A 24242-nucleotide genomic window follows, 5' to 3' on the forward strand; every position below is an offset into this window, starting at 1 on the left:
TTAGAGTAGAAAGGGGGGTACCAGCGCGACGAGGACAATACCCCTTCGAATCCCGATCCGGACACTTTTTTTTAAAACTCCCACGATGACCACGTGGTTTATGGTTTTCTCAGTGAGAATGAAAAAACATGAATTTTCTCACTTTGAAGGATGTTTCAAGGTCAATTTATTTGCTGTTGTTTGTCCAGGTGTAATGACATTGGGGTGATTTACATAATCGGCGGGGAAACTATTGGTTCACGAAGAGGGAATTAAGAAACAAACATGGCTTCATTGTTGTTTGGCTAGCCTAACCTGAGAAATTGATTTACATAATCGGCGGGAAAATTATTGATTCACGAAGGGGGAATTAAGAAACATTATGGCTTCTTTAATCTTAGGTCTGAGGGATAAACGTTCTTTAGGTCAGAGAGAAAAATTAATATTCTATTTTTTAATAGGGCTTCATTGATCTTTAGTGTCAGGAATTATAAATGACATCACTTGTTATCTCGGAATTATGCGGGAGTCTAAAGAGATAGAAATTCCATTTTTAAATACGGCTTCACTGAGTTTTAAGTCGGAGAGATAAATTGATATTCTAACGAAACCATAATAGTTTAGCTAGGAACATTTATGAGATGAAGAGATTAACGTAAGAAAGGGTTTCCTAGAAATTTGAAATGTGAAAGCACAGAGATGCCAAAAAACAAAAGGAACACACAGAAATTACTTTTAAGGGATTATTTGGGCGAAACGGTTTTAGACAGGTTTTGGAATTATTTCGGCGAAACAGTTAGAGACATTTTAAAAGATGATTTAAAAGATGATTTTAAAAGAGGTTTTGAGTGTGGTCGTTATAATACAAAAGTTATATTTTAACAGTGTCGTGAGGTCCCCTACCCCAACCCCAAAGGGCCCCGATCCCCCTACCCCGATCCAAAGGGTTCCAATCACCATACCCAAATCCAGAAGGAACCCCCCGGTCCCCAAAGGTTCCAAGGGCTCCCAAAGGGCCCCCGGACTCCCAAAGGCCCTCACCCGGTCCCCAAAGCCCCAAAGGGCCCCGATCCCACTACCCCGATCCTCAAAGGTCCCCCAGGCTCCCAATGGGCCACCGGACCCCCAAAGAGCCCCTCCCCCCCTTTGGTCCCCAAAGGGCCCCCCTCCCTCTCCCTCCATCTCCCCCCCCCCTCCTTCCCATCCCCTCCCCATCCCCTCCCCTCCCCTCCCCTCCCACCCATCCCCTCACCCTCCTCCCCTCCCCTCCTCCCCTACTCCCCTCCTCCCCTCCCCTTCCCTTCCCCATTTTTTAATATTTTTTTTTGCATTGAGACACAGAACGACCCTCCCCCCCGGCCCTTCCCCCCCCCAAAAAAAAGGTCCCCCGACACCCCAAAGGCCTGATTTTTCAAACTTCATTTTGAATTTATTTCATTGAAATGCAAGAGTTGGAATATTTCAGTAGTGTTTTGTCATGGTTTACCATGTCACAGTTAAATTCTCTTGATTTTTCAAAGATCATTTTGGTTTTCTTTCATTGAATTGCAAGAGTTGGAATATTTCAGTAGTGTTTTGTTGTGGTTTACCTTGTCACAGTTACATTCTCTTGATTTTTCAAAGTTCATTTTGGTTTTATTTCGTTGAAATGCAAGAGTTGAATTATTTCACTAGTGTTTGTCATGGTTTACCTTGTCATAGTTACATTTTATTGATTTTTCAAAGTTCATTTTGAATTTCTTTCGTTGAAATGCAAGAGTTGGAATATTTCTGTAGTATTTTGTTGTGTTTTAGCTTTTCACATCTACATTCTCATTATTGTTAACAGTTTATTTTGAATTTCTTTCATTTAATTGCAAGAGTTGCAATATTTAAGTAGTGTTTGGTTGTGGTTTACCATGTCACAGTTACATTTTCTTGATTTTTCAAAGTTCATTTTGAATTTCTTTCGTTGAAATGCAAGTGTTGCAATATTTCAGTAGTGTTAGGTTGTGGTTGGACTTGTCACAGTTAAATTTTCTTGATTTTTCAAAGTTAATCTTGAATTTATTTCATTTAAATTCAAGAGTTGGAAAATTTAAGTAGTGTTTGGTTGTGGTTTACCTTGACACTGTTACATTTTCTTGATTCTTCAAAGTTCATTTTGAATTTCTTTCGTCGAAATGCAAGAGTTGGAATATTTCAGTAGTGTTTGGTTATGGTTTACCTTGTCACAGTTACATTTTCTTGATTTTTCAAATTCATTTTGAATTTCTATCGTTGAAATGCAAGAGTTGGAATATTTCAGTAGTGTTTGGTTGTGGTTTACCATGTAACACTGACAATTTCTTTAATTTTCAAACTTAAATTTGAATGTCTTAATATTGAATGCAATACTTGCACTTTTTAAGTTGTTTTTGGTCGTGTTTTAACTTTTCACAGTTACATTTTCTTGATTTTTAAAAGTTAATTTTGAATTTATTTAGTTGAAATGAAAGTTATGGTATATTTCAGTAGTGTTTGGTTGTGGTTTACCTTGTCACAGTTACATTTTCTTAATTTTTCAAAATTCATTTTGAATTTCTTCATCTGAAATGCAAGAGTTGGAATATTCAAGTAGTGTTTGGATGTGGTTTACCATGTCACAGTTACATTTTCTTTATTTTTCAAATTTCATTTTGAATGTTTTTCGTTGAAATGCAAGAGTTGGAATATGTCAGTAGTGTTTGGTTGTGGTTTACCTTGTCACAGTTACATTTTCCTGATTTTTCAAAGTTTATTTTGAATTTCTTTCATTGAAATGCAAGAGTTTGAATATTTCAGTAGTGTTTGGTTGTGGTTTACATTGTCACAGTTACATTTTCTTGAATTTTCAATGCTTATTTTTTATTTCTTACATATAAAATATGGTTAATTTTTATTACAGAATCGGTGGGACATGTTTTAACTTGTCAAAGTTTCATTTTCTATTTATTCATATTAATTTTTATTTTATATAATTTAAAATAAATAGTTGTAATATATCAGTAGTGTATTGTTATGTTATACCTTGTCACAGTTACATCTTATTGATTTTTCAATGTTCATTGTGAATTTCTTTCGTTGAAATAGAAGAATTGGAATATTTCAGTAGTGTTTGGTTGTGGTTTACCTGGTCACATCTACATTTTCTTTATTTTTCAAAGTTTATTTTTAATTTCTTTCTTTGAAATTCAAGATTTTGAATATTTCAGTAATGTTTGGTTGTGGTTTACCTTGTCACAGTTATATTTTCTTGATTTTTCAAAGTTCTTTTTGAATTTCATTCGTTGAAATGCAAGAGTTGGAATATTTCAGTAGTGTTTGGTTGTGGCTTACCTTGACATAGTTACATTTTCATGATTTTTCAAAGTTCATTTTGAATTTTTTTCGTTGAAATGTAAGAGTTGAAATATTTCAGCAGTGTTTGGTTGTGGTTTACCTTGTCATAGTTACATTTTCTTGATTTTTCAAAGTTCATTTTTAATTTCTTTTGTTGAAATGCAAGAGTTGGAATATTTCAGTAGTGTTTGGTCGTGGTTTACCTTATCACAGTTACTTTTTCTTGATTTTTCAAAGTTCATTTTGAATTTCTTTCGTTGAAATGCAAGATTTGGAATATTTCAGTAGTGTTTGGTTGTGTTTTAAATTTTCACAGTTACATTTTCTTGATTTTTCAAAGTTCATTTTGAATTTATATCGTTGAAATGCAAGAGTTGGAATATTTCAGTAGTGTTTGTTTATGGTTTACCATGTAAAAGTTACATTTTCTTCATTTTTCAAAGTTCATCTTGAACTTCTTTCGTTGAAATGCAAGATTTGGAATATTTCAGTGGTGTGTGGTTGTGGTTTACCTTGTCACAGTTACATTTTCTTGATTTTTCAAAGTTCATTTTGAATTTCTTTCATTGAAAAGCAAGAGTTGGAATATTTCAGCAGTGTTTGCTTATGGTTTACCTTGTCACAGTTGCATTCTCTTGATTTTTCAAAGTTCATTTGAATTTCTTTCGATGAAATGCAAGAGTTGGAATATTTCAGTAGTGTTTGGTTGTTGTTTACCTTGTCACATTTACATATTATTGATTTTTCAAAGTTAATTTTTAATTTACTTCATTTAAATGAAAGATTTGGAATATTTCAGTAGTGGTAGGTTGTGGTTTACCTTGTCACAGTTACATTTTCTTGATTTTTCAAAGTTCATTTTGAATTTCTTTCGTTGAAATGCAAGAGTTGGAATATTTCAGTAGTGTTTGGTCGTGGTTTACCTTGTCACAGTTACATTTTCGTGATTTTTCAAAGTTCATTTTGAATTTCTTTCATTGAAATGCAAGAGTTGGAATATTTCAGTAGTGTTTGGTTGTGGTTTACAATGTCACAGTTACATTTTCTTGATTTTTCAAATATCATTTATAATTTCTTTCATTGAAAAGAAATATATGGAATATTTAAGTAGTGTTTGCATAATGTTTAACTTGCCACAGTTACATTCTCGTGATTTTTCAAAGTACATATGAATTTATTTAGTTGAAATGCAATAGGTGTAATATTTAAGAAGTGTTTGACTTCGGTTTACCTTTTCGCAGCTACATTTTCTTGATTTTTCAAAGTTCATTTAGTATTTCTATCGTTGAAATCTAAGAGTTGGAATATTTCAGTAGTGTTTGGTTTTCGTTTACCATGTCACAGTTACATTTTCCTTATTTTTCAAAGTTCATTTTGAATTTCTTTCTTTGAAATGAAAGAGTTGGAATATTTCAGTAGTCTTTGGTTGGGGTTTACCTTGTCACAGTTACATTTTCTTGATTTTTCAAAGTTCATTTTAAATTTCTTTTGTTGAAATGCAAGAGTTGGAATATTTCAGTAGTGTATGGTTATGGTATACATTGTCACAGTTACATCTTCTTTATTTTTCTTTGTACATTTTGATGTTCAGTGGTTGAATTTCAAGATTTTGTATTTTTCATTAGTGTTTGTTTGTGGTTTAACTTGTCACAGTTACATTTTATTGATTTTTCAAAGTTCATTTTTAATTTCTTTCGTTGAAATGAAAGAGTTGTAATATTTCAGTAGTTTTTGGTTGTGGTTTACCTTGTCACAGTTACATTTTCTGGATTTTTCAAAGTTCATTTTGAATTTCATTCGTTGACATGCAAGAGTTGGAATATTTCAGTAGTGTTTGGTTGTGGTTTACCTTGTCAAAGCTACATTTTCATGATTTTTCAAAGTTCATTTTGAATTTCTTTCGTTGAAAAGCAAGAGTTGAAATATTTCAGTAGTGTTTGGTTATGGTTTACCTTGTCACAGTTACATTTTCTTGATTTTTCACATTTCATTTTGAATTTCTTACATGTAAATTCATTTTTTTTACTTTGTCTGTAGTGTATTATCATTGATGACCGTATCTTAGATACTTAGTCATGAAATTTCATTGTTCATTTTGATTTACAGCCATTTACAAGCAAGTGATGGACGATTTAAGTATAGTGCGGGTGTGGTTATAATAGTAAATGTTATATTTTCATTTTTATAAAATGTTCTTATTGATTAAAATTCTGTTTATTGAAATAGTTTTAATATTAAAGTTGTGTTTGGTTGTGTTTTAACTTGTCACAGTTACATTTTCTTGATTTTTCAAAGTTCATTTTGAATTTCTTTTGTTGAAATGCAAGAGTTGGAATATTTCAGTAGTGTTTGGTTGTGGTTTACCGTGTCTCAGTTACATTTTCTTGATTTTTCAAATTTCATTATGAATTTCTGTCGTTGAAAAGCAAGAAATGGAATATTTCATTAATGTTTTGTTTTGGTTTACCTTGTCACAGTTACATTTTTTTGATTTTTTAATAGTTCATTTGAATTTATTTACTTGAAATGCAATAGTTTGATTTTTTCAGTAGTGCCTTGCATTGGTTTAAAGTGTCAAAGTTACATTCTCTTGATTTTTCAATGTTAATTTTTAATTTATCTCTTTGATATGCAATAGTTTTATTATTTCAGAAGTGTTTGGTTGTGGTTTACCTTGTCACAGTTATATTCTCTTTATTTTTAAATGTTCATTTTGAATTTCTTTCGTTGAAATGCAAGAGTTGGAATATTTCAGTAGTGTTTGGTCATGGTTTACCTTGTCATAGTTACATTTTCGTGATTTTTAAAGTTCATTTTGAATTTCTGTCGTTGAAATGCAAGAGTTGGACTATTTCAGTACTGTTTGGTTGTGGTTTACCTTGTCACAGTTACATTTTCTTGATTTTTCAGATCTCATGTTGAATTTATTTCGTTTAAAAGAAAGATTTGAAATATTTCATTAGTTTTTGCTTATGGTTTACCTTGTTACAGTTACATTTTCTTGATTTTTTCAAAGTTCATTTGAATTTCTTTCATTGAAATGCAAGAGTCGGAATATTTCAGTAGTGTTTGGTTATGGTTTACCTTGTCACAGTTACATTTTCGTGATTTTTCAATGTTCATTTTGTAATTCTTTCGTTGAAGAGCACGAGATTGACTATTTCAGTAGGGTTTGGTAATGGTTTACCTGATCGAAGTTAAATTTTCTTGATTTTTCAAATTCATGTATTAATAAATTAGTTTTAAAGCCAGTTTTTTTCTTTTTAAGTTTTTTGTTTTTGTCGTTTAAAAATTCACAGTTAAATTTTCTTGATTTTTCAAACTTCATTTTGAATTTTTTTCATTGAAATGCAAGAGTTGTAATATTTCACTAGTGTTTGGTTGTGATTTACCTTGTCACAGTTACATTTTCTTGATTTTTCAAAGTTCATTTTGAATTTCTTTCGTTGAAATGCAAGAGTTGGAATATTTCACTAGTGTTTGGTTGTGGTATACCTTGTCACATGTACACACATGTATAAACATGTAAACGCATGTGCAGATCATGAGTGCTCATGATAATTTAAAAGCTCACGGTCCGGTTTGTATTGTGTTTAGATACTAGATTCAGTTAGGTTAGATTTTACGTGGTTAGGTTAGCAGTCGTTAGCTTTCACTTAGGTTAGCTTAGGTTAGGGGTGAAATTTTTGTAAATTTATGAGAAGGTGGAGGTTATGTTTGTTGATGTGGGTCTTGTTTTTTCTAAGTTCGGGTAGAAGGGGAGCAGCGACGTACGCCTATGTCCATAGGATAACCTAGCATAACCTAACTTAACCTAACCTAAATAGTCATACGTAACCTAACCTAGTCTAATCTAACCTAACTTAATCTAGTCTAACCTAACCATACTCACCGGAAAAGGTTAGGTTAACTTATCATGAAGACTCATGATAAGCACATGTGTGTACATGTGTATACATGTGTGTACATGTGACAAGGTATATCACAATCAAACACTAGTGAAATATTCCAACTCTTGCATTTCAACGAAAGAAAATCAAAATGCACTTCGAAAGATCAAGAAAATGTAACTGTGACAATGTACACAATAACCAAACACTACTAAACTATTCCAACTCTTGCATTTCAACGAAAGAAATTCAAAATGAAGTTTGAAAAATCAAGAAAATGTAACTGCGACATGGTAAACGATAACCAAACACTACTGAAATATTCCAACTCTTGCATTTCAACGATAGAAATTCAAAATAAATTTGAAAAATTAAGAAAATGTATCTTTGACAAGGTAAACCATTACCTTACACTATTGAAATATTCCAACTCTTTCATTTCAATGAAATAATATCAAAATTAACTTTGAAAAATAACGAAAATATAACTTTTACAAGTTAAACCACAACCAAACACTACTGAAATATTCCGTCTCTTGCATTTCAATGAATGAAATTCAAATGAACTTTGAAAAAATCTAGAAAATTTAACTATAACAAGGTAAACCAAAATCAAACACTACTGAAATATTTCAACTCTTGCTTTTCAACGAAATAAATTCAAAATGATCTTTGAAAAATCAAGAAAATGTAACTGTGACAGGGTAAAGCACAACCAAAAACTACTGAAATAGTTCAACTCTTGCATTTCAACGACAGAAATTCAAAATGAACTTTGAAAAATCAAGAAAATGTAACTATGACAAGGTAAACCATGACCAAACACTACTTAAATATTCCAACTATTGATTTTCAACGAAAGAAATTCAAAATGAACTTAGAAAAATAAAGAAAATATGACTGTGACAAGGTAAACAACAACCAAACACTTCTGAAATAATCCAACACTTGCATATCAACGAGAGAAATTCAAAATCATCATTGAAAAATAAAGAGAATGTAAATTTGACACGGTAAACAAATACCAGGCACTACTTAAAAATTCCAACTCTTGCATTTCAAAGAAATAAATTCAAATGAAAATTGAAAAAATCAAGAAAATGTAACTGTGAAAAGTTAAACCACAACAAAACCCTACTGAAATATTCCAACTCTAGCTTTTCAAAGAAAGAAAATAGAAATTAACTTTGAAAAATCAAGAAAATGTAACTGTGACAAGGTAAACCACAACCAAACGATACTGAAATATTCCAACTCTTGCATTTCATCAAAAGAAATTCAAATGAACTTTTATAAATAAATAAAATGTAACTTTGACAATTCAAACCACAACCAAACAAGAATGCTATATAAAAACTCGTTATTTAAGCCGTATGTATTTCAAAATGAACATTTAAAAATCATGATAATAAAACTTGGACTATGTATACCCCCCTCGACTGATCCATTCAACGTCAATAACTTTCTAGTAATCGACAGTCAAAAAAATAGTACATTGAAATTTCATTTATATGTGTCTATGATAAGTTCAACCAAGAACATAAAATAATTAAATATTAAAAATCTTTAAATTAAACGACAGAAATTCAAAATTAAATTATATAATTAAGTAAAATTTATATATTAAAATTTTAAAAAAAAACAAACACTACTGAAATATTACAACTATTTCATTTCAACTAAATAAATTAAAAAATATAATTGAATAATAAGGAAAATTTAACATTGACAATGTAAACCACAACCAAACACAAGATAAATATTCAAACTCTTGAATTTCGACGAAAGAAATTAAAAAAGACCAATGACAAAAATGAACAATTAAAATTAGAAAAGTTAAACAACAACAAAAAGCTACTGAAATATTCCATCTCTTGCATTTCAAAGAAAGAAATTCAAAATGAACTTTGAAAAATCAAGAAAATGTAACTGTGATAAGGTAAACCACGACCAAACACTACTGAAATATTCCAACTCTTGCATTTCAACAAAAGAAATTCAAAATGAACTTTGAAAAATCAAGAAAATGTAACTGTGACAAGGTAAACCACAACCAAACACTGCTGAAATATTTCAACTCTTGCATTTCAACGAAAGAAATTCAAAATGAACTTTGAAAAATAATGAAAATGTAACTATGACAAGGTAAACCACAACAAAACACTACTGAAATATTCCAACTCTTGCATTTCAAAGAACTAAATTCAAATAGAACATTGAAAAATCATGAAATTGTAACTGTGACAAGGTAAACCACAACCAAACACTACTGAAATATTTCGACTCGTTAAAATAAATGTAATATAAAAATCTAAAGAATAGAAATATATAGATTTTTTAACTTTTATACGGTAAACCACACCCAAAAACTACTGAAATAATCCAAATATATGTTTTCAACGAAGGAAATTCAAAATGAACATTGAAGAAAAACGAAAAAGAAAATGATACAAGTTAAACCATAACCATACACTACTGAAATATTCCAACTCTTGCATCTCAACGAAAAAAATTCAAAATAAACTTTGAAAACTCAGGCAAATGTAACTGTGACAAGGTAAACCACAACCAAACACTACTTAAATATAAAAACTCTTGCATTTAAAAGAATTTAATTCATCTTGAGCTTATAACATTAAATTTCATTATTATGTTTCATTGTTTAAGAAAATGTATCTTTAACATTGTAAACCACACACAAAAAAAACTGAAAGATTCCAACTCTTACATTTCAACAAAAGAAATTCAAATTAATATTAAAAAATCAAGAAAATGTAACTGTGACAAGGTAAACCACAACCAAACCCTACTGAAATATTCCAACTCTTGCATTTCAACGAATGAAATTCCAAAGAACTTTGAAAAATCAAGAAAATGTAACTGTTACAAGTTAACCCAACAGAAAACACTACTGAAATATTACAACTCGTGCATTTCAACGAATTAAATTCAAAAAGAACTTTGAAAAATAATGAAATTGTAACTGTGACAATGTAAACCACAACCAAACACTACTGAAATATTCCAACTCTTTCATTTCAAAGAACGAAATCCAAAATGAGCAGTGAAAAATCAACAGTCTGTAAGTGTTACATTTTAAACCACAACCAAACGCTTCTTAAAGATTGAATAACGTGCTATTAACTGAATTAAAGTCCAAATGAACTTTGAAAAATAGAGAGAATGACAATTTGACAATGACAAGAATACCCAAACGCAACTGAAATATTCCAACTCTTGCATTTCAATTTAAGAAATCCTCAATGTAATTTGACAAATAAGGAATATGTAACTATGACATGGTAAACAACAACCAAACACTATTGAAATATTCCAAATCTTGCATTTCAACGAAAGAAATTAAAAAAGAACTTTAAAAAATCAAGAACATGTAACTGTGACAAGGTTTAAGACAATGTAACTGTGACAAGGTAAACCAAAAGCAAACACTACTGAAATATTCCAACTCTTTCTTTTCAACGAAAGAAATTCAAATGAACTTTGAAAAATCATGAAAATGTAACTGTGACATGGTAAACCACAACCAAACACTACTGAAAAATTCCAACTAGTGCATTTCAAAGAAATAAATAAAAACTTAAAATAGAAAGAACAAGAAAGATAAAAAGTGAAAAGTTCAACAATAACCAAACACTACTGAAATATTCCAACTCATGCATTTCAACGAAAGAAATTCAAAATGAACTTTGAAAAATCAAGAAAATGTAACTGTGACAAGGTAAACCACAACCAAACACTACTGAAATATTCCAACTCTTGCATTTCAACGAAAGAAATTCAAAATGAACTTTGACAAATCAAGAAAATGTAACTGTGACAAGGTATACCTCTCCCAAACACTACTGAAATATTACAACTCTTGAATTTCAATGAAAGAAATTAAAAATAAACTTTGAAAAATCATGAAAATGTAACTGTGATAAGGTAAACCACAACCAAACACTACTGAAATATTCCAACTCTTTCATTTCAACGAAAGAAATTCTAAATGAAAATTTAAAAATAAATAAAATGTAACTCTGACTCGGTAAACCCCAACCAAACACTTCTGAAATATTCCAACTCTTGCATTTCAAAGAAAGAAATTCAAAATGAATTTTGAAAAATCAAGAAAATGTAACTGTGACAAGGTAAACCACAACCAAACACTAATGAAATATTCCAACTCTTGTATTTCAACGAAAAAAATTCAAAATGAACTTTGAAAAATCAAGAAAATGTAACTGTGACAAGGTAAACCACAACCAAACACTACTGAAATATTCCAACTCTTTCATTTCAAAGAAATAAAAAAATTATGAAGTTTGAAAAATAAATTTAATTTAAATTTTCAATTTAAAACGAGAACCAAACGAGACGTAAAGATTAAAAATATTGAATTAATACGTATGAAATTCAACATTTCTAAGGAAAAACGTGAAAATGTAACTGTGACAAGGTAAACCATAACCAAACACTACTGAAATATTCACACTCTTGATCTTAAATGGACGACAATCAAAATGTAAAATGAAAATTCCAGAAAGTTTAAATGTGACAAGTAAAAACAATAACAAACACTACCGAAATTGTCCAACTCTTCCATGTCAACTAAAGACATTAAAATTGAACTTAGAAAAATCCAGAGAATATAACTGTGATAATGTAAACCAACCAAAAACTATCGTGAAATAGACAAACAATTTCATTTAAAATAAATAAATACAAACGAACTTTGAAAAATCAAGAAAATGTAACTGTGACAAGGTAAACCACAACCAAACACTACTGAAATATTCCAACTCTTGCATTTCAACGAAAGAAATTCAAAATGAACTTTGAAAAAACAAGAAAATGTAAAACTTACAAGGTAAACCATGACAAACACTAGTGAAATAATTCAACTCTTGCATTTCAACGATAGAAAACCAAAATGAACTTTGAAAAATCAAGAGAATGTAACTGTGACAATGTAAACCACAACAAAACACTACTGAAATATTCCAACTCTTGCATTTCAATGAAAGAAATCCAAAATGAACTTTGAATAATCAAGAGAATTTAACTGTGACATAGTAAACCATGAAAAAACACTACTGAAATATTCCAACTCTTGCATTTCAATGAAAGAAATTCAAAATGAAGTTTGAAAAATCAGGCCTTTGGGGTGTCGGGGGACCTTTTTTTTGGGGAGGGAGGGGCCGGGGGGGGAGGGTCGTTCTGTGTCTCAATGCACAAAAAAATATTAAAAAATGGGGAAGGGAAGGGGAGGGGAGGAGGGGAGGATGGGAGGGGAGGAGGGGATGGGTGGGAGGGGAGGGGAGGGGGAGGGGATGGGGAGGGGATGGGAAGGAGGGGGGGAGATGGAGGGAGAGGGAGGGGGGCCCTTTGGGGACCAAAGGGGGGGGGGAGGGGCTCTTTGGGGGTCCGGTGGCCCATTGGGAGCCTGGGGGACCTTTGAGGACCCGAGGAGGGCCTTTGGGGGTCCGGTGGCTCATGGGGAGCCTGGGGGACCGTGGTGGAGCGGGGTAGGGGGCTCGGGGCCCTTTGGGGCCTTGGGGACCGGGGGTGGGCCTTTGGGAGTCCGGGGGCCCTTTGGGAGCCCTGGTAACCATTGGGGACCGGGGGGTTGGTTCTGGATTGGGGTATGGGGATTGGAACCCTTTAGATCGGGATTGGGCGATCGGGGCCCTTTGGGGTTGTGATAGGGGACCTCAGAACACTGTTCATATACAACTTGTGTATTATAACGACCACACTCAAAACCTCTTTTAAAATCATCTTTTAAATCATCTTTTAAAATGTCTCTAACTGTTTCGCCGAAATAATTCCATAAGCTGTCTAAAACCGTTTCGCCCAAATAATCCCCTAAAAGTAATTTCTGTGTGTTCCTTTTGTTTTTTGGCATCTCTGTGCTTTCACATTTCAAATTTCTAGGAAACCCTTTCCTACGTTAATCTCTTCATCTCATAAATGTTCCTAGCTAAACTATTATGGTTTCGTTAGAATATCAATTTATCTCTCCGACTTAAAGCTCAGTGAAGCCGTATTTAAAAATAGAATTTCTATTTCTTTAGACTCCCGCATATTTCCAAGATAACATGTGATGTCATTTATAAATCCTGACACTAAAGATCAATGAAGCCCTATTAAAAAATAGAATATTAATTTTTGTCTCTGACCTAAAGAATGTTTATCCCACAGACCTAAGATTAAAGAAGCCATAATGTTTCTTAATTCCCCCCTCGTGAATCAATAATTTTCCCGCCGATTATGTAAATCAATTTCTCAGGTTAGGCTAGCCAAACAACAATGAAGCCATGTTTGTTTCTTAATTCCCCCTTCGTGAACCAATAATTTCCCCGCCGATTATGTAAATCACCCCAATGTCATTACACCTGGACAAACAACAGCAAATAAATTGACCTTGAAACATCCTTCAAAGTGAGAAAATTCATGTTTTTTCATTCTCAGTGAGAAAACCATAAACCACGTGGTGATCGTGGGAGTTTTAAAAAAAAGTATCCGGATCGGGATTCAAAGGGGTATTGTCCTCGTCGCGCTGGTACCCCCCTTTCTACTGTTTAGTGTTTCCTCCTACCTATTCTTCTAGCTTTGATTGTATAGGTGTCACTAAAAACTAGTTTTTTCCTTAGATCCAAGCAAAATGTGCGTCAAGTTTAAAAATATTTTACTGAAATTGTCAGGAAGACCCTCATCCAATAGTTGCTAGATGTCAGGTTCAATCAAATTCAAAATTGTAAATCAAAACTATAAGTAGAGTGCTATGTACCATTTTGGGGAGATTGTGTTCCTTCCTGTGCTATTTCGGGAGATTACGTTCCTTGGCACCTTTCCAGGGCATGTACCTATGGATTTGCTTGCCTTTCCTTGGTACCTTTCCAAACGAGCGGGGATTCCCCTTGCAAAAAACGATATATTTTTTTGGACAATTGCCTTAACTCGAGAAGAGTTTGATTAAGAATATAACATGTCTAGAATTGATGCCAATATGCTGTTGAATCATTTACCAAAAAAATAACTCTATTTACAAAAAAAGGGTTTACCATTTGCTAATTGAACTCTATGAACGATATTAATTTATGTTTGAATAACAGGAGTGTGAATGATTCTAATTAGTGATTGGATGTTATGAAGGTGGAGAAAAAAAAGGGATAAGGGATTCGCGAATTGGACTATACGAACGATATTAAATGAATAACAGGGAAAAAAAAGAGCTAGATAATATTTGCAAATTTGCAATTTGTTATAAATTTGGGACAACATAAATCTATGAAAATGGTTAATTATGATAGAATGGCATTGTGAGTTGACCTAGCTTTACTTCTTCGATATGTTCCGTATAATACACAAGTGATGTTTGAACAGTGTTGTCAGTTTAAAATAGAGTATAACGAGGGCTTGTTAACTCAGGCAATTTGTTATAAATTTGGAACAACATAAATCTATGAAAATGGTTAATGATGATAGAATGACATTGTGAGTTGACCTAGCTCTACCTCTCCAATGTTTTCTGTATAATAAACAAGTGGTGTTTGAACAGTGTTGTCAGTTTAAGATAGTGTCTAACGTTAGTATACTAAAAAGTTGATAGTAAGAGAGATGTAGATGGCAAGAAAAGAATTTTAATAATGAAATTCAGAACAAACCTTAGAAATCCTTGCAAATCAAGTAGTAAGGTGTATGTGAGTACGAACCATGAAGGATCATTATCACCAACGACCCTAACCAGCAGAGACATCAACCCCCCAAAGGTCCCCTATCCCCAAACTCGAAAGGTGCCCCTCCCCTCCCCCATTTTTTTTTTTTTTTTTTTTAACAATATATAATTTTTTTCAACTTTTTTTTAAATGTCTTCGAATGAGATGAAACATACTTAAAACAAAACAAAAATCACAGTTACATTCTCTTGATTCTTCAAAATTCATTTTGAATATCTTTCGTTGAAATGCAAGAGTTGGAACATTTCAGTAGTGTTTTTATCGTGGTTTACCTTGTCACAGTTATATTCTCTTGATTTTTCAAAGTTTATTTTGGATTTCTTTCGTTGAAATGCAGGAGTTGGAATATTTCAGTAGTGTTTTGTCGTGGTTTACCTTGTCACAGTTACATTCTCTTGATTTTTCGAAGTTCATTTTGGATTTTTACATTCTCTTGATTTTACAAAGTTCATTTTGAATTTCTTTCATTGAAATGCAAGACTTGGATTATTTCAGTGATGTTTTGTCGTGGTTTACCTAGTGTCTGTCTTTCTCTGTTTATAGGCATGATTCTATTTGTTTGCATGTCTGGGTTAGTGTTTGCAACTCCAAGTATTGGTCTTTGTTGGTTTGAATGTCTAAATTGTCCGTCTTTCTCTCTTTTTGTGTATGATTCTATTTGTGTGCAAGTCTGGGTTGGTGTTTGCAGATCCAAGAATTTGTCTTTGTTGGATTGAATGTCTAAAGTGTCTGTCTTTCTCTTTTTTTGTGTCTGATTCTATTTGTTTGCATGTCTGGGCTAGTGTTTGCAAGTCAAAGTATTTGTTTTTGTTGGTTTGAATGTCTAAAATGTCTGCCTTTCTCTGTTTATGTGTCTGATTCTATTTGTTTGCATGTCTGGGTTGGTGTTTGCAAGTCCAAGTATTTGTCTTTCTTGGTTTGAATGTCTAAAGTGTCTGTCTTTCTATGTTTGTGTGTCTGATTTTATTTGTTTGCATTTCTGGGTTGGTGTTTTCAAGTCCAAGTATTTGTCTTTTTTGGTTTGAATGTCTAAAGTGTCTGTCTTTCTCTGTTTGTGTGTATGATTCTATTTGTTTGCATGTCTGGATTGGTGTTTGCAAGTCCAAGTATTTGTCTTTGTTGGTTTGAATGTCTAAAATGTCTGTCTTTCTCTTTTTGTGTGTCTAATTCTATTTGTTTGCATGTCTGTCTTTTCTCAGTTCACAAGTCTGATTCTTTTTGTTTGCATGTCTGGGTTAGTGTTTGCAAGTCCAAGTATTTGTCTTTGTGGGTTTGAATGTCTAAAGTGTCTGTCTTTCTCTGTTTGTGTGTCTGATTCTATTTGTTTGCATGTCTGGGTTGGTGTTTGCAAGTCCAAAAATTTTTTCTTTGTTTGTTTGAATGGCTAAAGTGTCTGTCTTTATCTTTTTGTGTGTCTAATTCTATTTGTTTGCATTTCTTGATTGGTGTTTGCAAGTCAAAGAATTTTTCTTTGTTGGTATGAACGTCTAAAATGTATGTCTTTGTCTGTTTTTGCTGCTGAGTATATGTATTTTCAAGTCTGGTCTGGTATGTTCAATTCTAAGTATTTGTGTTTTTGTGTTTGAATACAAAAAGTGTATGTAGTTATATATTTGTGTGCCTGCTTTTATTTTATGGTATGTGCAGGTTGATATTTGCAAATCGAATAATTTTTCTTTGTACGCTTGAATTTCTAAAGTGGAGGTCTTTCTCTTTTTGTGCGTCTGATTCTATTTGTTTGCATGTCTGGAATGATGTTTGCAAGTCCAAGTATTTGTATTTGTTGGTTTTAATTTCTAAATTTTCACTCTTTCTCTGTTTGTATGCCTGTTTCTTTTTGTTTGCATGTCTGGGTTGGTTTTTGTAAGCCTAAGAATCTGTTTTTGTTTGTTTGAATATCTAAATTGTATGTCTTTCTCTTTTTGTGTTTCTGATTCTATCTTTTTGTATATCTGTGTTGGTGTTTGTAAGTCCAAGAATTTGCTTTTGTTTGAATGTCTAAAGTGTCTGTTTTTTCTCTTTTTATGTGGTTGATTCTATTTGTTTGCATGTCTGGGTTGGTGTTTGCAAGTCCAAGAATTTGTCTTTGTTGGTTTGAATGACTAAAGGGTCTGTCTTTCTGTGATTAAGTGTCTGATTCTATGTATTTGCTTGTCTGGGTGATTGTTTGATTCTACTACTTCTTCTATGTCTAGCTTTGAATGTCTAATTCATCTGTAATCTTCTTTTTGTGCGTTTGGTTTTTCTTTTCGTAGGTCAGGGCTGTTGTTTGAAAGTTCAATAATTTGTCTTTGCTGGTTCTAATGCCTCAGTTCTGTCTCTGTTTTTTTGTCTGATTCTATGTTTTTGCATGTCTGGGTTGGTGTTTGCAAGTCCAAAAATTTGTCATTATTGGTTTGAATGTCTAAAGTATCTGTCTTTCTCCGTTTATGTGGCTGAAGCTATTTGTATACATGTCTGGGTTGGTGTTTGCAAGTCAAAGTATTTGTGTTTATTGGTTTGAATGTCTAAAGTGTCTGTCTTTCACTGTTTGCGTGTCTGATTCTATTTCTTTGCATGTCTGTGTTGGTGTTTGCAGGTCCAAGAATTTATCTTTGTTGGTTTGAATGTCTAAAGTGTCTGTCTTTCTCCGTTTATGTGGCTGAAGCTATTTGTTTACATGTCTGGGTTGGTGTTTAAGAGTCCAAGTATCTTTTTTTGATGGTTTGAATGCCTAAAATGTGTGTCTATCTCTGTTTGTGTGACTCATTCTATTTGTTTGCATGTCTGGGCTGATGTTTGCAAGTCCAAGAATTTGTTTTTGCAGGTCTGAATGTGTAAATTCTCTGTCTTTTCTCTGTTTACAAGTCTGATTCTTTTTGTTTGCATTTCTGGGCTACTGTCTTTAAGTCTGGCAATCTGTTAATTTTGGTCTGAATGTCTAAAGTGTCTGTCTTTCTAAGTTTATGTGTCTGATTCTATTTGAATGCATGTGTGGGCTGATGTCTGTAAGTCCAAGAATTTGTTTTTTTTGGTTTGAATGTCTCAAGTGTCTGTCTTTTCCCTGTTTACATATCTGATTATTTTTGTCTGCATGTCTGGGTTAGTGTTGTAAGTCCAAGTATTTGTCTTTGTTGGATTGAATGTCTAAAGTGTCTGTCTTTCTCTGTTTGTGTGTCTGATTCTATTTGTTTGCACGTCCGGGTTGGTGTTTGCAAATCCAAGAATTTGTCTGTTGGTTTGAATGTCTAAAGAGTCTGTCTTTCTCTTTTTGTGTGTCTGATTCTATTTGTTTACATGTCTGGGTTGGTGTTTGCAAGTCAAAGTATTTTTCTTTGTTGGTTTGAATGTCTAAAATGTCTGTCTTTCTCTGTTTGTGTGTCTGATTCTATTTGTTTGCATGTCTGGGTTGATGTTTCCAAGTCGAAGTATTTGTATTTGTTGTTTTGAATGTTTAAAGTGCCTGTCTTTGTATGTTTGTGTGTCTTATTATACTTGTTTGCATGTCTGGGTTGGTGTTTTAAAGTCCAAGAATTTGTCTTTGTTGGTTTGAATGTCTAAAGTGTCTGTCTTTCTCTCTGTGTGTGTCTGATTCTATTTGTTTGTATGTCTGGATTGGTGTTTGCAAGTCCAAGTATTTGTCTTTGCTGGTTTGAACGTCTAAAATGTCTGTCTTTCTCTTTTTGTGTGTCTGATTCTATTTGTTTGCATGTCTGTGTTTTATAAGTTCACATGTCTGATTCTTTTTGTTTGCATGTCTGGGTTAGTGTTTGTAAGTCCAAGAATTTGTCTTTGTGGGTTTGAATGTCTAAAGTGTCTGTGTTTACCTGTTTGTATGTCTGATTCTATTTGTTTGCATGTCTAGATTGGTGTTTGCAAGTCCAAGTATTTGTCTTTGTTGGTTTGAATGTCTAAAATGTCTGTCTTTCTCTGTTTGTGTGTCTGATTCTATTTGTTTGCATGTCTGGGTTGGTGTTTGCAAGTCCAAGTATTTGTCTTTGTTGGTTTGAATGTCTAAATTTTCTGTCTTTCTCTGTTTGTGTATCTGATTCTATTTGCTTGCATGTCTGGGCTGGTGTTTGTAAGTCCAAGAATTTGTCTTTGTTTGAATGTCTAGAGTGTCTATTTTTCTCTGTTTATGTGGCTGATTCTATTTGTTTGCATGTCTGGGTTGGTGTTTGCGAGTCCAAGAATTTGTCTTTGTTGGTTTGAATGACTAAAGTGTCTGTCTTTCTGTGTTTATGTGTCTGATTCTATTTGTTTGTACGTCTGGGTTGGTGTTTGCAAGTCCAAGTATTTGTCTTTGTTGGTATGAATGTCTAAAGTGTCTGTCTCTGTTTGTGTTTCTGATTCTATTTGTTTGCATGTCTGGGTTGGAATTTGCATGTCCAAGTATTTGTCTTTGTTGGTATGAATGTCTAAAGTGTCTGTCTTTTTCTGTTTGTGTGTCTGATTTTATTTGTTTGCATGTCTGGGTTGGTTTTTACAGGTCCAAGAATTTGTCTTTGTTGGTTTGAATGTCTAAAGTGTCAGTCTTTCTCCGTTTATGTGTCTGATTCTATTTGTTTACATGTCTGGGTTGGTGTTTTTAAGCCCAAGTATTTGTCTTTGTTGGTTTGAATGTTTAAATTGTCTGTCTTTCTCTGTTTGTGTGTCTGATTCTATTTGTTTGCATGTCTGGGCTGGTGTTTGCAAGTCCAAGAATTTGTTTTTGTAGCTTTGAATGTCTAAAGTGTCTGTCTTTTCTCTGTTTACATGTCTGATTCTTTTTGTTTGTATGTCTGGGTTGGTGTTTGCAAGTCCAAGTATTTGTCTTTGTTGGTTTGAATGTCTAAAGTGTGTGTCTTTTCTCTGTTTTTGTGTCTGATTCTTTTTGTTTGCATGTCTGGGTTGGTGTTTGCAAGTCCAAGAATTTGTCTTTGTTGGTTTGAATGTCTAAAGTGTCTGTCTTTTCTCTGTTTATATGTCTGATTCTTTTTGTTTGCATATCTGGGTTAGTGTTTGCAACTCCAACTATTTGTCTTTGTTGGTTTGAATGTCTTAAGTGTCTGTCTTTCTCTGTTTATGTGGCTGAATCTATTTTTTGCATGTCTGGGTTGGTGTTTGCAAGTCAAAGTATTTGTCTTTTTTGGTTTGAATGTCAAAAAGTATCTGTCATTCTCTGTTTGTGTGTCTGATTCTATTTGTTTGCAAGTCTGAGTTGGTGTTTGCAATTCCAAGTATCTGTCTTTGTTGGTTTGAATGTCTAAATTGTCTGTCTTTCTCTGTTTGTGTGTCTGATTGTATTTGTTTGCATATATGGGTTGGTGTTTTCAAGTTCGAGAATGTGTCTTTGTTGGTTTGAATGTCTAAAGTGTCTGTCTTTCTCTGTTTTTGTGTCTGATTATATTTGTTTGCATGTCTGGATTGGTGTTTGTAAGTCCAAGTATTTGTATTTGTTGGTTTGAATGTCTAAAATGTCTGTATTTCTCTGTTTGTGTGTCTGATTCTATTTGTTTGCATGACTGGGTTGGTGTTTGCAAGTCCAAGTATCTGTCTTTGTTGGTTTGAATGTCTAAAATGTCTGTCTTTATCTTTTTGTGTATCTGATTCTATCTGTTTTTATATCCGTGCTGGTGTTTGTAAGTATCAGTATTTTCTTTTGTTTGAATGTCTAAAGTGTCTTTTTTTCTCCGTTTCTGTGTCTGATTTTATTTGTTTAAATGTATTGGTTTGGGTTTGCAAGTCCAAGTATTTGTCTTTGTTGGTTTGAATAATTAAATAGTCTGTCTTTCTCTGTTTGTGTGTCTGATTCTACTTGTTTGCATGCCTGGGTTGATGTTTGCAAGTTCAAGGATTTGTCTTTGTTGGTTTGAAGGTCTAAAGTGTCTGTCTTTCTCTGTTTACACGTCTGATTCTATTTGTTCGCATGTCTCGGTTGGTGTTTGAAAGTCCAAGTATTTGTCTTTGTTGGTATGAATGTCTAAAGTGTCTGTCTATCTCTGTTTGTGCGTCTGATTCTATTTGTTTGCGTGTCTGGGTTAATGTCCTGGGTTGGTGTTTGCAAGTCTAAGTATTTTCTTTGTTGGTTTGAATGTCACAAGTATCTGTCTTTTTCTCTGTGTGTGTCTGATTCTATTTGTTTGCATGTTTGGGTTGGTGTTTGCAAGTCCAAGACTTTGTCTTTGTTGGTTTGAATGTCTAAAGTGTGTGTCTTTCTCTGTTTGTTTGTCTGATTCTATTTGTTTGCATGTCTGGGTTGGTGTTTGCAAGTCCAAGAATTTGTTTTTGTTGGTTTGAATGTCTAAAGTGTCTGTCTTTCTCTGTTTGTGTGTCTGATTCTATTTGTATGCATGTCTGGATTGGTGTTTGCATGTCCAAGAATTTGTCATTGCTGGTTTGAATGTCTAAAGTGTCTGTCTTTCTCTGTTTGTGTGTCTAATTCTATTCTATTGTATGTCTGGGTTGGTGTTTGCAAGTCCAAGAATTTGTCTTTCTTGGTTTGAATGTCTAATTTGCCAGTCTTTCTCCGTTTATGTGGCTGATTCTATTTGTTTACGTGTCTGGGTTGGTGTTTGCAAGTCCAAGTATTTGTCTTTGTTGGTTTGAATGTTTAAAGTGTCTGTCTTTCTCTGTTTGTGTGTCTGACTCTACTTGTTTGCATGTCTGGGTTGATGTTTGCAAGTCCAAGAATTTGTCTTTGTTGGTTTGAATGTCTAAAGTGTCTGTCATTCTATGTTTATGTGCCTGATTCTATTTGTTTGCATGTCTGGGTTGGTTTTTGCAAGTCCAAGTATTTGTCTTTGTTGGTTTGAATGTCTAAAGTGTCTGTCTTTGTCTGTTTGTGTGCCTGATTCTATTTGTATGCATGTCTGGGTTGGTGTTTGCATGCCCAAGTATTTGTCTTTGTTTGCAATACCAACCTTTTGCAATACCTCACTTGGCGTGGCGCGCCACGCTAAGTGATTCTAAATGAACCTAACGTGAATGCAGTTACTTGAAAAAAAGTCCGGTATTGCAAACAAAGGTAAAAACTTGGACAAGCAAACACCAAACCAGTCAATAAAATAAAAATAAACAGACACAAATAAATAGACAGACAGACACTACAAACATTCAAACCAGCAATGACAAATTCTTGGACTTGCAAACACCAACCCAGACATGCAAACAAATAGAATCAGACACATAAACAGAGAAAGACAGACAAACTAGACATTCATACCAACAAAGACAAATACTTGGACATGCAAACACCAATCCAGACATGCATACAAATAGAATCAGACACACAAACAGAGAATGAAAGACACTTTAGACATTCAAACCAACAAAGACAAATTCTTGGACTTGTAAACACTAATCCAGACATGCAAACAAATAGAATCAGACACACAAACAGAGAAAGAAACACACTTTAGACATTCAAACCAACAAAGACAATTTCTTGGACTTGCAAACACCAACCCAGACATGCAAACAAATAGAATCAGACATACAAACAGAGAAAGACAGACACTTTATTTATTCGAACCAACAAAGACAAATACTTGGACTTGCAAACACTAACCCAGACATGTAAAAAAAAATAATCATACTTGTAAACAGAGAAAGACAGACAATTCACACATTAAGAGCAAAAAAAAAAAATATTTGGAATTGCAAATACCAGCACAGTCACGTAAATTAATAGAATCAGACATACAAATTGATAAAGACAGACATTATAGACATTCAAACCATCAAAAACAAATTCTTGGACTCGCAAACATTAACCCAGACACGGAAACAAATAGAATCAGCCACAGAAACGGAGAAAGACAGACACTTTAGACATTCAAACCAACAATGACAAATTCTTGGACCTTCAAACACCAACCCAGACATGCAAACAAATAGAATCAGACACACAAACAGAGACAGACACTTTAGACATTCATATCAACAAAGACAAATACCTGGACATCCAAACACCAACCCAAACATGCAAACAAATAGAATCAGACACACAAACAGAGAAAGACACTTTAGACATTAATATCAACAAAAACAAATGCCTGGACATTCAAACACCAACCGAGACATGCATACAAGTAGAACCAGACACACAAACAGAGAAATACAGACTCTTTAGACATTCAAACCAACAAAGACAAATACTTGGACTTGCAAACACCAAACCAGACGTACAAACAAATATAATCAGACACATAAACACAGAAAGACAGACACTTTAGACATTCAAACGAACAAAGAAAAATACTTGGAGATGCAAAAATCAACCCAGACAAGAAAACAAATAGAATCAGACACACAAACAGCGAAAAACATACAATTTAAACATTCATACCAAAAAAGACAAATTCTTGGACACGCAAACACAAATCTAGACGAGCAAAATAATAGAATCAGACAGACAAGCAGAGAAAGAAAGACACTTTCGACATTCAGACCAACAAAGACAAATTCTTGGACTTGTAAACACTAATCCAGACATGCAAACAAATAGAATCAGACACACAAACAGAGAAAGACAGACACTTCAGACATTCAAACCAACAAAGACAATTTCTCGGACTTGCAAACACCAACCCAGACATGCAAACAAATAGAATCAGACACACAAACAGAGAAAGACAGACACTTTAGACATTCAAACGAACAAAGACAAATACTTGGACTTGCAAACACCAACCCAAACATGCAAACAAAAAGAATTAGACATGTAAACAGAGAAAAGACAGACACTTTAGACATTTAAACCAGCAAAGACCAATTCTTGGACTTGCAAACACCAACCCAGACCTGCAAACAAAAAGAATCAGACACATAAACAGAGAAAAACATACACTTTAGACTTTCAAACAAAGACAAATACTTGGACTTACAAACACCAACCCAGACATGCAAACAAATAGAATCAGATACACAAACAGAGAAAGACAGACCATTTAGACATTCAAACCAACAAAGACAAATACTTGGACTTGCAATAACTAACCCAGACATTCAACCTAATAAAATGAGATGTAGAAAGAGAGAAAGACATACATTTTATATATTCAAACCAGCAAAGACTAATACTTGGACTTTCAAACACCATTCCGCACATGCCAACAAATACAATCAGGCACACAAAAATATAAAGACCGATACTTTAGACATTCAAACCAACAAAGACAAATTCTTGGACTTGCAAACACCAACCCAGACATGCAAACAAATACAATCAGACAAACAAACAGAGAAAGACAGACAATTTAGACATTCAAACCAACAAAGACAGATACTTGGAATTGCAAACACCAACCCAGACTTGCAAACAAATAGAATT

The 24242-nt window shown here is 33.3% G+C and overlaps 2 protein-coding genes across 2 annotated transcripts in view; both read left to right on the forward strand.

Annotated features, from left to right (window-relative positions):
- LOC148940949 (uncharacterized) overlaps nucleotides 1-6519 on the forward strand; it is a 53372-nt gene extending 46853 nt beyond the window's left edge. Inside the window, exon 4 of the mRNA XM_089105117.1 lies at nucleotides 6463-6519. Within this exon, the coding sequence (XP_088961243.1) occupies nucleotides 6463-6519 (57 nt within the window). The remainder of the gene's footprint in view (nucleotides 1-6462) is intronic.
- Nucleotides 6520-6862: 343 nt separating this feature from the next.
- LOC148940950 (uncharacterized) overlaps nucleotides 6863-24242 on the forward strand; it is a 37692-nt gene continuing 20312 nt past the window's right edge. The window contains exon 1 of the mRNA XM_089105118.1: nucleotides 6863-6898. Within this exon, the coding sequence (XP_088961244.1) occupies nucleotides 6863-6898 (36 nt within the window). The remainder of the gene's footprint in view (nucleotides 6899-24242) is intronic.

This window comes from Artemia sp. Qi Xiang Cuo, chromosome 19 (assembly GCF_049724085.1).
Source record: "Artemia sp. Qi Xiang Cuo chromosome 19, ASM4972408v1, whole genome shotgun sequence".
NCBI classification, from domain to species: domain Eukaryota; kingdom Metazoa; phylum Arthropoda; class Branchiopoda; order Anostraca; family Artemiidae; genus Artemia; species Artemia sp. Qi Xiang Cuo.